This window comes from Geotrypetes seraphini, chromosome 8 (genome assembly GCF_902459505.1).
Source record: "Geotrypetes seraphini chromosome 8, aGeoSer1.1, whole genome shotgun sequence".
Taxonomy (NCBI): Eukaryota; Metazoa; Chordata; class Amphibia; order Gymnophiona; family Dermophiidae; genus Geotrypetes; species Geotrypetes seraphini.
Window position 1 is genome coordinate 27,760,689 of NC_047091.1, and position 15,573 is coordinate 27,776,261.

Here is a 15,573-nt window from a genome sequence, read left to right on the forward strand (position 1 = left end):
CAGCAAAAGTTTCTTTTGAGTTACTGTTCAAATGGAAAATTTTGTACATTACTCTGAACTCTGATCTAGATGGAATCAGACTTTATTTAATTTTTGTTTTTCAGAATTGCTCGGTTTTCAAATGTATACCATCTCTCTATTCATATATCTAAAAATTTTGGAGCTGAAAAAACTAAAATTTATTACATAGGCCTGCGGGGAGAATGGACAGAGGTAAGCTGTCATGACAAACTACATCACATAGTAGGAATGTAGAGAACTATATATCCAATTAAAACTGTATATGAGGGGCTGCTGAAAAGTTCTCAGCCCAACCAAGAAGAGAATGATGTGAAGCCATGAAACTTACAAGTTATTCCACACTTTTCTTGACACTTTTCATTTCTTTTTTTGAATATCATTTTTATTAAAGAGGCAACCAGATTTCATTTCATATCATTGAAACAAAAAATGTGGAACTTGTAAAGATTCATGGCTCCACATCATTCTCTTCCTGGTTGGGCTGAGAACTTTTCAGTATCTCTTGATAGCAAAGGCAATGTGTAGAAGAGGAAGTTGAAACATGAAGTCATGTCTGTCTGTGTAATCCTGATAGTAATGCCTTGTTGGGTCTTTTGACTTATGCCACATGCAGAAAGTGATGCATAGAATTTTATTTCACTGAATTAAACTCCACAATTTTTAGATCCTCAGTTGCTGAGTTTCAGTTACTAACAAACCTTTAATTTGCCTTTTTTTGTTTTTAATACCAGGGAAACATTTGACAGTTTTTCTGTCCCACACACTTTTCTTGTTTAATAATTGTGGAAACTGCCAAATGACAGACGTGCAGCATGAAGAATTCTGTTCCATCCCTTTAACCGTTTCTGGTTATGGTTCAGATGAAGACTCTGGTCTTTTTCAATGACCCCTAGTCTAAAGATTTGTTGAAGCATATCAGGTGGTGTGGTGGTTGGGGTGGGCTAGCAGCTCTCACTTTTTGTAGCAAGATAAATTGACAGAATGGCGCATCTTAAGAGCCTAAATATTTGTAAGTATGAGGATCTCTTCTTATGGGTAACTATGGACAGGGTCCCTGGCCTTCCATAATGCAAAATCAGTCTTTCTAAAAAAATATCCCAAGAAATTGAAACATAGAAAAATGAAGGCAGATAAAAGACCATATGGCCTGTGCATTCTGTCCATCCATGCCATCTAGTCTCCCTTAGAGATCCCATGTATGTGTCCCAAGTTGGTTAAAAAAAAATATATATATATATTATCATTTATCTTAATCATTCAAAGAGCAAACTTTTAATACCAGGCAATACATTTAAAAAAAAGAAAGAGGAAAAAATATATAATCTACTCCAATTATTTCTCTCATTTCCTCTTTCCACCTTTGCTAATATGTGGAATACATCTGGTCTGGGCTTCCATGATTGCATTTTTAAATAACATCCATGCCTGGTTTACAGCCCTAACCTTTGCAACTGATCTTTTTAGCTTCTTTTTAACCATTTTCCTCATTTTATCATAGTCACCCTTTCGAAAATTAAATGCCTCTATATTAGATTTCTTTTGTGATGTCACTCTCAATATCAGCTCAAATTTGATCATGTTATGACCATTGTTTCCCAGCAGACCCAACACAGTTAACTCCTGTACTATGCCTTGCATTCCACTATGGTCCAAATCTAAAATAGCTCCCCTCTTGTCGGTTCCTGGACCAGTTGCTCCAAGAAGCAAAAATGACATATTGGAATTTTACCTCCCTAACACTCATTGATGTAACATTTAACCAATCAATGTTGGGGTAATTGAAATAATACTATTTTGAAAATTGAGAAGCATATGGTGTTTCACTCGTGTGTAGACACATACTCGGTTTCACTAGTCACTACCGTGTTTCCCCGAAAATAAGACAATGTTTTATATTAATTTTTAGGCCCAGAAAAGGCACTAGGTCTTATTTTCAGGGAGGTCTTATTTTTTTCATGAATAATGATTATCTCTCCCTTCCTCTCCACTCCAATTCTTCCTCTTTCTTTTCTCTCCCCCACATGTGTAGCATCTTTCCTCCCCCTCCCTCCCATCCCTTGTGCAGCAGGACCCTTGCCCAGCTTCTATCCTACCCTCCTTCCCATCCCTTGTGCAGCAGGACCCTTGCCCAGCTTCTATCCTACCCTCCCTCCCATCACTTGTGCAGCAGGACCCTTGCCCAGCTTCTAGCCTACCCTCCTTCCCATCCCTTGTGCAACAGGACCCTTGCCCAGCTTCTATCCTACCCTCCCTCCTATCTCTCGTGCAGCAGGTTCCTTGCCCAGCTTCTATTCTACCCTCCCTCCCATCCCTTGTGCAGCAGGATCCTTGCCCAGCTTCTATCTTACCCTCCCTCCCATCCCTTGTGCAGCAGGACCCTTGCCCAGCTTCTATCCTACCCTCCCTCCCATCCCTTGTGCAGCAGGACCCTTGCCCAGCTTCTATCTTACCCTCCCTCCCATCCCTTGTGCAGCAGGACCCTTGCCCAGCTTCTATCCTACCCTCCCTCCCATCCCTTGTGCAGCAGGACCCTTGCCCAGCTTCTATCCTACCCTCCCTCCCATCCCATGTGCAGCAGGACCCTTGCCCAGCTTCTATCCTACCCTCCCTCCCATCCTTCGTGCAGCAGGTTCCTTTCCCAGCTTCTATCCTACCCTCTCTCCCATCCCATGCAGCAGAACCTTTGAGTGAGCACCGCCCCCAAGCACCTACACCCACCATGCAGCTGAATCCCCATCCTTCCCACCCTCCCATCAGAACCCCACCATGAGCCTTACTTACCTCCCTAAGCAGCGTGGGGCCGGCAGCACTCTAAACAGGCTGCTTTAGCCTTGTTCGCCCGTGAACTCTACAGCGTTACTGATGACATCATCAGTAAAGCGGCAGAGTTCAAGGGCGGACAAGGCCAAAGCTGCCAGCCCAACGCTGCATAAGGAGGTAAGAGGGCCTGCAGCCAGATTCCGATGGGAGGGAGGGAGGGAAGGATGGGGATTCAGCTGCGTGGTGAGTGCGAGTGCCCGGGGGGGGGGCTATCTCAAGTGTCCTGCTGCTCAAGGGATGGGAGGGAGAGATGGGAATCTTCTGGCAAATCCCAGGACTAGGGCTTATTTTGGGGGTAGGGCTTATATTAAGACCTACCCTGAAAATCCTGCTAGGGCTTATTTTCGGGATAGGGCTTATTTTCGGGGAAACACTGTAGAACCCCCCAGGTTGTCATAAATTAATCCCCAGTCAGAACACTACTATCGGACTTCTGAGGAACACCTGAAAAATTTTTGGGGGAGAAAAATATGGGTCTTTAAAAACTCCAAAATCAGTGCTACTAACTCGGCTTAATAAATTGTATTTTTAACATCTTCAATTCACACCCTCGAGAGACAGTCCCAGGAGACCGTCGATAATCCAAATGTGCTGTAACACAAAAAAACAGCACTTCTATTCATCATAAAAACGGAAAGGAGCACTTAGCTTCGGCACAGGATCCTGCAATGTTCTACTTTCTGCCGGTCCACTCAAAATCCAGGCTACAGATGTCTTTTTCAATGTCACCCAACAGGGAATCCCCCGTTTCGCTTGTCAGAGCTATGTCAGGGGTTTACCAATAAGACAGCGCTTCTGCAAATATACTTTTGCACAAAATCTCTCGAGGGTGTGAATATGCTTTATTTACTGTTTCTTTCTTAGATAGTCGTAGGGTCATATTATATGCTTATTTACTGTTTAATTCTTTAAAGGTAATGAAATATAAAGAGTTTTCCTGTTGTCCTAATTAGAATAATGGACAATAAATTGAGACTATAAGTAAAGAAATGATCTAGGGGTGGGCAGGAGAGTGGAGGGTGGGAGGGAAAGGAGAATAAGCTAGACCCTATCTCTAGCAGCAGGTTCAAGCTTACAAAACTGTAGAACTATAAAAGGCTATTATTCTAAGGAGACTAGCTGAGTAAAGTTTGCTCTTTTAAGATCTAAACTGTCTAAAGAAAGTAATCTACAATTGAACTATTAAAGCTCAGAGCAAAATAATGTATGTTACTCAAAGATATGTCTTCTACATTTCTCCTTTCAGAAAGAAAATGTCCTCTTCCCTCTTTCTCTCCTGTCATATCACCCTGTCTCTTTTTTCCTCCAGAGTATACTGTATATCTTTAGATCATCCAGTATCTCCTTATAAGTCTTGTGGTGCAAACTAGAGAATGACACGGGGGAATGTAGGAATGCCACAAAAGAAACACACACACACAATCTTAGAATCGGGAGGAGGCGCAAGTAAGGGCTAGCTCCGAGTCCCTATTTATTATGCTTCTAAGCTAATGACATCATAGTAACTCCCTCGTTTACACATCTCATGATTGGTGGGTACAAAGGTACATGGTTTTACATTGGTGGATACAAAGATAGGTACATGCTTTTTACCACGTGATCATCCTCCAACTCAGCACTTAGACAAGGGCCTGATTAACACGTGGACAGGGCCTGAGTCTTTGCACATATGCAATGACTGTGCAATGCCTGTCAGCCGATGTTCTTACCAAATAAGGACAGTTCAAATAAGATAAGCATGAGACAGTCCAAAGATTATAATGCATGCTCCTTAGCCTTAAGCTGTAGGCAAAGTCTGATTGTTGCCCATATAAGGGATGCTTATACAAGATAAGGAATAAGGGTAAATGTGTCAGGTTAATATGTGACAAATGCAGTCTTGTGACAAGATGCTAGTATTTTTCCTTTACTTAGAATGGCTGCATGGCAAGAAGGAAAAAGGAATGGGGATAATTCATAATTCTTTCCCAGGGGCTCATAATTCTTTTCCAGGGGCGGTAAAATCAGTGTGCCGATTTCGCCCTGTTTAAGAATGGTAGAATGGCGTCCCTACAGGGGAAAAATTCTGTCCCCGTCACTGCTCCGTCCCCAGACCACCATCCCTTTCACCGCCCTGTCCCCGCCGTCCCCTTCACCGCCCCATCCCTGCAGCATCCATACAAGCCTCAGTACTGCAATATTTAGCTTATTCCTTCCTTATAAATCAAAGTTCTGGCTGCTGAACTAGAGAAAGAGATGTTCAGCTGGCAGGGCTTTGTTTATACATTTTTATCAACACAACTAATATACTACTTTATCCTAAAGAAAAAAAAAAGGAAATAAATAGAATTTTTTTTTCTACCTTTGTTGTCTGGTTTCTGCTTTCCTCATCTTCTCATTCAGTTCCTTCCATCCACTGTCTGTCTTCTCTCAGCGTCTTCCATTTGCTCTGTTACTGTGCCTCTCCCTTCACTCCCCCCCACCCCAATTGGTCTGGCACCAGGGCCGGATTAATCAATAGGCCCAGTAGGCACGTGCCTAAGGCCCAAAACTGTGAGGGGGGTCCGCTGAAGGAGGAAGATTCACCTTGCTATTTTTTTTAAACAGCAATGCCCCCCCCCCGGCAACGGCAATGGGCCCCCCTCCGACGGCAACAGACTGTCCCCCTGCTCGCAGCAACGGCAACACAGCTGGATCTGTTACTGGATGGTCCCGCGATGACTGACTGCTTCTGCCAGTCCATCCCCCTCCGACGTCACTGGCTCTGGAAGAAGTGACGTTGGAGGGGATGGACCGGCAGAAGCAGTCATCATGGGACTTACCTGTAACAGATTCGGACACATTGCTGTTGGTGCAGGGGGGGGGGGAGGCTGTTGCCATTGCTGCAGTGGGGGGGCATTGCTATTGCTGCGGGGGAGGAGCATTGCCGTGGGGGGGGGTAACCCGTTGCCGTCAGTGGGCAGAGCCGTCAGCAGCAATGTTTGGAGGGGGGAGAGAGAAAGGAGCATGGTAGGGTAGTGGAGGGAGAGAAAGGGTCAGGGTGGTATGGAAGGGTTGTGAGAAGGATGATATGGAAGGGTGGTGGAGGAAGAGAAAGAGGGCAGGGTGGTATGGAAGGGTGGTGGAAGGAGAGAAAGGGGCTGATGGAATTGGTGTGCAGGGGAAGAGGAGAGATATAAGGGGAAGGATACTGGATAGAATTGGGTTGGAGGGAGAGAAAGGAGGCAAATGCTGACGGAAGTGGGAGGAAGGGAGAGGAGAGAGTGAAATGCCCGACCATGGGGGTGTGGGAGAGGGAAGGAGAGGAGAGAGATGCCAGACCATTGGAGGAGGAAAGAGAAGATGAGAGGGGAAGAAGAGATGGAAGGGAGAGACATACAATTTCTGGAAGAAATACAGAAGGACAGAAGATGAGGAGAGCAGAAACCAGAGAAGACAAAAGTAGAAAAAAAAATTTCTATCTATTTTTTTTTTGCTTTAGGGGAGATGCATCACTGTTTCTGTGGTGTTGCATTGTATGCAGAGTCTAGCTTCTTGGTGGTTCTATTTAACCTTTGTCTATGTATTTCTATTTTATCCCCCCTTTTACAAAACTGTAGAGCATTTTTTAGCGCTGGCCATGGCTAAAAATCGTACTACAGTTTTATAAAAGGGGGAGAGGTTAGTTTGTGATTACATATTCCATCCTAGGCGAAGGTGTTTTCTGTGTTCTGTTTGTATGAAAGACATGGTTTTTTTGTTAGCGTTGACTAGCCTTGTTGGCGAAATGCATCAGGCATAGTTCTTGGGAGCATCTTGAATTAACCTGATTTGAATCTCCTTATTTTCTGCCAGTCTTCTTTTGTTTCACGTTGGATTCTTTGGTGGACTGCTTGCCTTGTTGTTTCGTTGCAAGTTAACATACATGGAGTGGAACGTACTAGAGGAGTTACAGATTTGGTTGTTTATACATATGGGTTACGTTGTAAACTTGCTTATTAATATAGACTTATATTTCAGATAGTATTACTGCTTTACAAATATTTGAACACTTTTATATATGCGTGGAAAGGGTTCAGAGTTAAAGTCCTGGGTAGGTAGGTGGGAAGGGAAGAAAGGGGGATTTGTTCAGAGATGTTTGGGGATTGCATAGAAGAAAAACTGTGCACTGGTATGCTAATCTTTGTTTTGAATTTTTTTAAAAAAGAAATACAAGTGGAAATAAAGAAGTAAATAAGAAAACAGATAAATGGGGCGGGACATGGGTAGGGGTGGGGCGGGGCCTATATATATATATATATATATATATATATATATATATATATATATATATATATATATACACACATATATATATATATATATATATATATATATATATATATATATATATATATATATACACACACATACACATAAGGTGGGATGTCAGCAATTTGCCAATATAGCAACCGTGGCTGTCATAGGGAAAGTGCAATTTATCAGACATTGAAAAAGGCATGATCAGCTACTGGGCCAATGATGGCATCATTTCAGAAACGGTGGAGTTTATGAACTGAGTGGAACCTTTTTGACAACAATGTGGTAACTATTAGCAGGTGGTCATAATTATGTGACTCAACCATGTATATAACTGTTATATATTAATAGAAGAGAGAGTGAAATGTGTTTGACTTAAGTCTATTGATTTTGTGTATTATGTATGATGATTTGTTAGGTGTAAGTAGTTTGTATAGATTTTAAAAATAAATATTTCACACAAAGCACACTTTTTAGTGGTTGAAAGTTCTAGGACAAGGGTCATAATGTGTATCACAAATGAGGTTAAATCAGGAGTAATGATAGAAATGATTTCTTCCAGCAGACTTCATTGTGAGAAGTGAGACAAAAGCTAGTGTTCTAATTGGATCTGTGGCGCTGCAAAAGGAAGCGCATACTGAGTCTTAACGTCCTCAATGTGCAGTCATATTTGTTTCTCTTGTACAGGCTCATCGACATGAAGTGACTCTGTGTAATTATGAAATTGCACCTAATCCAGCAGATCACAAGATTGAGCAGATATCACCTCAGATGCCTTTCATTTCCTAAACCTGACCAGGCAGCTGCTCCTCTGGCTTTAGCAGCAGGAAGAAGCATTCTTGGTTTATTCTGAGATTATATCGAAGCTACCTTTTGGTTGTGAATTTTTATTTATAGCTTGATATGAGATTGTGTATCAAATTTGTGCCTTCTCTTGAGTTCTGATGATCATTCAGCTGTCCTGGAGGACCCCAATCAATTTTTGTTTCTTTTGATATGGAATTGGATGGATTTTCCTTGAACCTCAAAAATGCTAATGACAATAAATGGATGTTTCACTAAACAATATCCAGGTTTCTTTATTTTGCATTCTGATAATAGTTCTAAATGCTTATAAGTGCAATGAAAATGTTAGTGATCTTAAAACATCTTCATTCTTTTGATGTGCATAAGAACATTAGTTATAAGTACCTAGAAAAATTCCCCCACCCTCAAATTAGCTGGCATTTATGCTATTAACCTAGGGGTAAACAATGGTTTTCCCCGTGTCTACATTATCAGTAACTTTATGGGCTTTTCCTTCAGGAACTTGTCCAAATTTTTTTAAACAGAGCTATTACACCTGCTTTTGACACATTCTCTAGAAATTAATGCCAGAGCTCAATAACATGTTGAATGAAAAAAATATTTTCTCCAATATGTTTTAAACCACTGCTTAGTAACTCCGTTGAGTGTCCTGGTAGTCTTTTGTACTGTTTGAAAGACTAAACAACAGATTAGCATTTAAAGGAGCTTCTGGAATTGTTAAAAACTTGGTAGCTCCAAGTCCATGCAGAAAAATGCACACATGAATTCATGATGAAGTTAACTAAAGGAGCAACACAATTCATTTAAAACAATCGGAGAAAATATTTTTGTTCTTCAATATTGCATAGTTAAGTTGCTTTGGACACATCACTAGAGATAAAGTCCATAAATCATTAAGGCAGACATGGGGAAAGTCACCTGGAATCTGTTCTGTGTCTTTGCCACTTTTGGAAACTGGATGCTGGGCTAGACAGACCTTTGATCTGACCCAGTAGGGCAATTTGTATGTTCTTATGACATGTGTGGGAGGGGAATATGTTGGACTATGTTGAGGAATGCATTGCTGCAGGTCCAGCAAGAGCAGGGGTGGAAGGCTGCATGAATACTGGCACTATCCCTAGGGCTGTAGGGAAGAAGAGAAATAAAGTAGTCTGTATTTTCCTTCCCCACCCCCATAGTCTCAAGAATCTCTTCCTTCCCTCTCAATGGTCTCATGCATCTTTCCTTCCTACCCCTTTCTGTGCCCCACAGTACACATGCAGTAGTTCTCTTCACTTCCTTAAAATCCAAACCCAGTAGTTCTGTCTCACCCCCAATCCCAACATTGTGCCTCTTTCTTACTCACTGCAAACAGTTCTTCCTTCTTTCTTCTGATACCATAAGACTAAAGAAAAGTTCCCAGCCCAACTTGGTACAGTACTGACGATTAACTTCAGCACGGAGGCTCCTTTTGATCTGTACCCACTGATACATACAAAGTGTGAACAGAATGTGTCACAGGGGATGGAACCAGCAGGGCCTTTGTGTATGTTGTGCCAAGGCTTCTCTGGGTTGAAGTTTAATTGCTGGTACTGAGTTGGGCAAAGCACTTTCTTTAGTCTCACGGGACTGGAAGGAAGAGGGGAGATCTGCTTGCAGGCCACATAAAATTTGTTGTCAGGCCGGTTGCCCACCTCTGACCTAGACCCTTGGTCTTCACTCCCAATCTCTGAGAATAGCCAATGGGTCAGATTTTCAGGATATCCCTAATGAATATTGAAGACCCTAGGCCTTCACAGATAGACCACTCAACTCTATGCTGATACAAATAATATGAGTTTTAATAATCAAATAGTAATAGCTTACAGGAACAAATCAAACATCATACAGAGTGATAGAGCATACACCAGACTGGCCAGACTGATGGAGAACTTCTGATGAGTTCTGAAACTATGGTTGAGGGAGCTTTCTTTTATATGATTCTGGCAGCTCTGGCCCACGTTGGTGCATGTTACATTTCACACTTTCATTGGTTAATCATATTCGTTATTTCATATATTAAGCTATGGATTGGTTAATAATTGAGTGATTCTGTGTCACGCCTTTTTCCATCTAATTCTACCCTCCTTTCCCCATAAGTGTTCTCTTAATATATCAAGAACCTCCCTCGAGCACCTGGGCCTAACGGTTCTCCAGCTCTTTGGTTAGCCTTCTTGTATACTTCTGTCCGTGGTTCGTCTTTCCTCTGGTGAAAGTTATCATGTTGCTTATATTTTTCATTAGAACTGTTTTTCTCTATAACTACGCTCTCTGTTTCTAGGAAAAAGCAAAAGTGTCTTTCACAGTTCACAGCTTCTCTCAGAGTTAATAATTTCTAGTCAGAGAGCCTATTTTGCTTTTTCAGCAGCCATTTTAGGGCTTAGCTGTACTGGCCTTGCTTTGGCCTGCTACTGCTGTGACAGGGAAATTTTCAGGGGTCTTCACCTGAGCTTACAGGATTTTCCCTCCCCCTCCTCAATATGTATATGAGAGATTTGCATTCCTATTTAACCTCCATTGTATGCAAATGTCATGCATTTTCATAACATAAGAATAGCCTTACTGGGTCAGACTAATGGTCCATCAAGCCCAGTAACCCATTCTCAGGGTAGCCAATCCAGGTCACTAGTACCTGGTCAAAACCCAAGGAGTAGTAATATTCCATGCTACCGATCCAGGGCAAGCAGTGGCTTCCCCCATGTCTTAATAACAGACTATGGACTTTTCCTCCAGGAACTTGTCCAAACCTTTCTTAAAACCATCTACGCTATCCACTCTTACCACATCCTCTGGCAACGTGTTCCAGAGCTTAACTATTCTCTGAGTGAAAAAAATTTCCTCCTATTGATTTTAAAAGTATTTCCCTGTAACTTCGAGTGTCCCCTAGTCTTTGTAATTTTTGACAGAGTGAAAAATCAATCCACTTGTACCCGTTCTACTCCACTCAGGATTTTGTAGACTTCAATCATATCTCCCCTTAGTTGTCTCTTTTCCAAGCTGAAGAACCCTAAACGTTTTAGTCTTTCCTTATACGAGAGGAATTCCATCCCCTTTACCATCTTGGTCGCTCTTCTTTGAACCTTTTCTAGTGCCACTATATCTTTCTTGAGATGAGACTAGAATTGAACACAATACTCCAGATGAGGTCGCACCATGGAGCGATAACCAGGGGCATTATAATATTCTTAGTCTTGTTAACCAACCCTTTTTTAATAATTCAAGTTCAAGTTTCAAGTTTAATAAAATTTTGATTAATCGCTTATTCTTTAGCACTCTCCAGACCAGTAGAGGTTAATCTTTACGAATGGGTATATATCCAATCATGACCAGCAGGTGGAGACTGAAAACAAAACTGTGGGACAGTATATAATATACTCCCTTCTCTATTTACATCAGTCTTCTTTCAGTCTCCAGCAGGTGTTGAGTGATCTGTACCCATCTCCCTTGGTAGGGCTGTTGGAATTTGTTTAGGGGGTTTCTAGTCCCTATTTTTGGCTGGACAGAGCTTGGGTGGGCCCTGTTTGGGGGTCCGTCCAACCTCGGGGGTGTCAAACCCGGCGGGTCTCGAGCGGGGTCCCTCCCCCCACTTCCTCCACCTCCCCACATTTTTTTAGAGGAGCCTCAGCAGTAAGCCTTGCCCCCTAAATCAAGCAAGGCAAATTGCTTCAAGAGCCTGTGGAGTCTGTTCTGTAAAAAAACAAACAAACAAAAAAATCCTGAGGTAGTGCCGGTCTGCAGGGTTGCTTCCCTGTCAGTTTACTGTATTTTACTGTATTTTTTTCATCTAACCGGCACTTTGTTTCTAGCTAGGTCGTGTATGGAGCAATTGTGCCCTTCTCCGGGGGAGTGGGACACAATTTGGTCCAGCCACGAGGCACTCGCGGCTGACCTGAACTCGGCGGTTTGGGCCGGTGAGGTGGTGGAGCTCAGTCGGCAGCGGCTGCAGGCGCCCAGAGCTCCCTGCCGATGGTGCCTCGCAAGTCGGCTGGGAGCAGTGGGAAAGCCAGGTCTTCCCCAACCGCCCACAGAGGGATTCCCCGAAGGATTCCCTCTCAGCTGATTTTTTGACAGCTGATGACGACTTGCCTGTTTTAGCGGCTGGGACTGTTCAGGCTTCTCAGCCGCTACAGGCCATGGAGGGAGCATTTTTGGCGGGAACTTCGCCATTTTCTCTGTCTGGCCCCTCCATTTTGTCTGCAACCTCAGGTGGCGGGACCCCTGCTGGGGCAGGGAGTCCCTGGGGACACCCAGGGGTTTTTTGCCCCCAATTTAATTTCTTTCTTTGTGCAGACTATTGGGGGTCCCACGTGCACCTGGGGGGTTTCAGGGGGGGGGGTTCCCTCCGCGCCCCCTGTGGCTTTGCCTCCCTCTTTTCGTTTGGCGTCCCCTCTTCCTCCTCCCTCATCCAAGCGCCCGCGGGGGGCTTGGATTGCAAATTGGTGGTCAGAGGAGCGTGTTGGCATGATTGAGGACCTGGCCGCTTTGGCGGGCTTCCAGGATCCTCTAGAGGGTACGCCCGCTGGCAGCGGGGCGGCGGGTTTCCCGTCTTCCAGAGCAGATGCGTCCATGGTGCGCTTTTTATTCAGAGGGATGAGTTTTTAGACCTGATGTAGCAGTTCTCCTCGGTGCGGCATTTTTGAAGTTGCGCCACTGGAGACCCTGCGTATGGGGGCCCCTCTGCTTCAGGGGGTCTGTCCTGTTTCCCGCTCTTTTCCTGTGCGTCAGGATTTTCGGGATTTTGTCCTGGCGCAGTGGACTATGGGCGCCATTTCGGTTGGTGCGCACCTTGGCTCATGGGTATCCCATCCCGGAGGGGGATAGGGCTACCTTAAATTCGCCAATGAGGGACGCGGTGGTCTCGGCACTTACTAAGCGGCATAGCGTGCCTGTTATGGACGGTTCTGCTCTTAGGGTCTCTGAGGAGCGTACGTTATAGACACTTCTTAAGTATAATTTTAATGTCTCTGCCTTGGGAGTCCAGGCGGCTATTTGTGTGGGGCTGGTGGCTCGCACCGTGTTTCGGTGGTCTGAGCGTGTCCTGGATCGTGAGTCTGATGACTGGTCCTTAGTGGATCAGGAGGTGGTGAAGATTGAGATGACTGCCTCGTCCCTCTCGGTTGTTCTTTGTGACTTGGTGCGCGGCTAAGTCTGGGACTTTTGGTGGCCGCACGCTGTACCTTGTGGCTTCGTGCTTGGTCGGCGGTTGCCGCGTCCAGAACTGAACTTCCCAAAATTTCCCTTTCGGGGGTTGTTTTTGTTTGGAGAGGACTTAGGATATGGTGGTTCAGACTCTGACGGACTCTAAGGTGCCCCATCTGCCTGAGGATCGTGCCCGCCCGTGCGTCTCGGGTTGGCATTGCCCGGGAGCGTCTGCGGGAATTTCGCAAGTTTCGCCTGGGGCATGGGACTGCTTTCCAGGCTTCCGGTTTTTCCCCGGGGTCGGTTGGCTTAGTGCATGCAGTCCTTTCAGGGGGCCCGTCGGGGGGGGCTGGGAGTTCCCCCCCGGTTCCCCTGCTGCCCATCCTGTGCGATGGCTCTTTGCCAGCGCCCCCTTTGGTTCCCGTGGGTGCCTGGCTTCGCAACTTGTTTCCCAAGTGGACCGAGATCATGTTCGATCGGTGGGTCCTGGTGGTGGTGCGGGACGGTTATGTTCTTGAATTTTGCCCGCTCTCTGTTGGATCATATCTAGCCTCTCCATGTCAGGTGGCATGGGAGACGGTAGCCTTTTGCCAGACCCTTTAGTGCTTGCTAGATCTCAAAGCAGTTGTCCAGTGTCCCCTCAGGAGTGCGGCACCGGCTGGTACACCATTTCCTTTGTGAGGCCCTAAAAGGAGGGGACCTTTCGGCCCATCCTTGGTTTAAACTGAGGTCAACAGGGCTCTCAGAATTCCCTTTTATTCGCATGGACACTCTGCAGTCTGTCCTTCTGGCGGTTCAGCCAGGGGAGTTCCTGACTTCTCTCGCTCTGCCTGTTTCCATTCGGGCCTCTCCATGAAAGATCAGGTGGACTCCATAATCAAAAAGAGTTTTTTCACCCTCTGGAAACTTAAATCCATTAAAGCATACTTTGATAACTCTGTCTTCAGAATCTTGGTACAATCCCTGTATTAAGTCAACTCGACTACTGTAACATCGTCTACTTATCAATCCCTCAAAAGAATATGCGACGATTGCAACTAGCGCAAAACACTGTGGTCAGACTAATCTTCGGTCTAAAGAAGTTCGATCACGTGACGCCATACTTCAAACAGCTACACTGGTTGCCGATGGAAGCTCGTATAAAGTTTAAGTTCGCCTGCCTCTGTTTTAAAGTTTTCTACGGTCTAACCCCCAAATACATCACTGACCTATTCTCCTTCTCAGCCAACAAACACAAGAGAAGCTCCCACTCGCACTTCGTTTCTCCCCCGGTTAGAGGATGCAAACTAAAAAAACACCATGAGTATCTTCTCTCGCATCAGGCTGCTCTATGGGGTAAAGACCTAGAACAACTCCTATTGCCCACCACTTATGAGATATTCAGGAAACGCCTCAAAACCCACCTATTCCTGAAAGACCTAGACAGCTGACCCACTTCCTCTTTCCCCTCTCTTGCCCTTTCTCCCAATTGTTCCCCACATCCCTTAAGTTAATTCAACTTGTATGTCAACTCAACTTGTACCCCAATAATCTTTTGTAAACCGCATAGAACTTAACGGTATTGCGGTATATAAACTGTTATTATTATTATTATTATCAGCTCTTTCTTTGCTTTGCAATGTTGGGTCTGCACTATCAGTTCTGTATGCTTCCCTTGGGCCTAGCCACGACTCCCCGGACGTTCACCAAGTTGATGGTGGTCATCACGGCAGCATTGCAGTCGGAGGGCATTCTGGTGCACCCCTACTGGGATGACTGGTTGATTCGGGCGAAGTCGTTGCAGGAGAGCGCCCGAGTTAGGGCTCGGGTGGTTGAGTTTCTCCGGTCACTGGGCTGCGTGGTCAACCTTTCCAAGAGTCGGTTGGTCCCAGCTCAGCATCTGGAGTACCTTGGGGTTCTGTTCGACACCTCCTTGGGGAAGGTCTTCCTTCCAGAGGCCCGGGTAAGCAAATTGCAATCTCAGATTCGCCTTCTTTTGGCGTCCCGGTGTCCTCGAGCGCAAGATTTCCTCCAAGTCTTGGGGTCGATGGCAGCGTTTCTGGATGTTGTGAGGTGGGTGCGGGCCCACATGTGCCTCTTCAGTATGCTCTGCTCCGTAGATGGTCACCCCAGAGGCACAGTTTGGAGGTCCCTGTCCCTCTGCGAGGCTTGGCGCGCTGCAGTCTTCATTGGTGGCTCCAGACCTCTCATCTGGTCCAGAGGGTGAGTCTGGATTATCACAGTGGACGGTGCTTCTCACGGATGCCAGTCTCCTCGGTTGGGGGGGCTCAGTATCTAGGTCACTCAGCTCAGGGCACCTGGTCCATGGAGGAGGCGTCCTGGTCGATCTACGTGTTGGAGACCAGAGCCGTCCGTCTGGCGCTGTTAGCCTTCCGCTCCCTCTTGATGGGCAAGTAGGTCAGAGTCCTGTCTGACAATGCCACAGCGGTGGCTTCTGTCAATCATTGGGGCACAAAGAGCGCTCAGGTGACGGAGGAGGCGGCTTGGCTCATGCTTTGGGCGGAGTCATGC

The 15,573-nt window shown here is 45.2% G+C and overlaps 1 protein-coding gene across 1 annotated transcript in view; it reads left to right on the top strand.

Annotated features, from left to right (window-relative positions):
* The window catches only part of PITHD1 (PITH domain containing 1), a 30,508-nt gene extending 22,342 nt beyond the window's left edge, over window positions 1-8,166 (top strand). The window contains exons 5-6 of the mRNA XM_033954181.1: window positions 105-213; window positions 7,786-8,166. Of these exons, the coding sequence (XP_033810072.1) occupies window positions 105-213; window positions 7,786-7,887 (211 nt within the window). The 3' untranslated portion in view covers window positions 7,888-8,166. The remainder of the gene's footprint in view (window positions 1-104; window positions 214-7,785) is intronic.
* The last annotated feature ends 7,407 nt before the right edge of the window (window positions 8,167-15,573 follow it).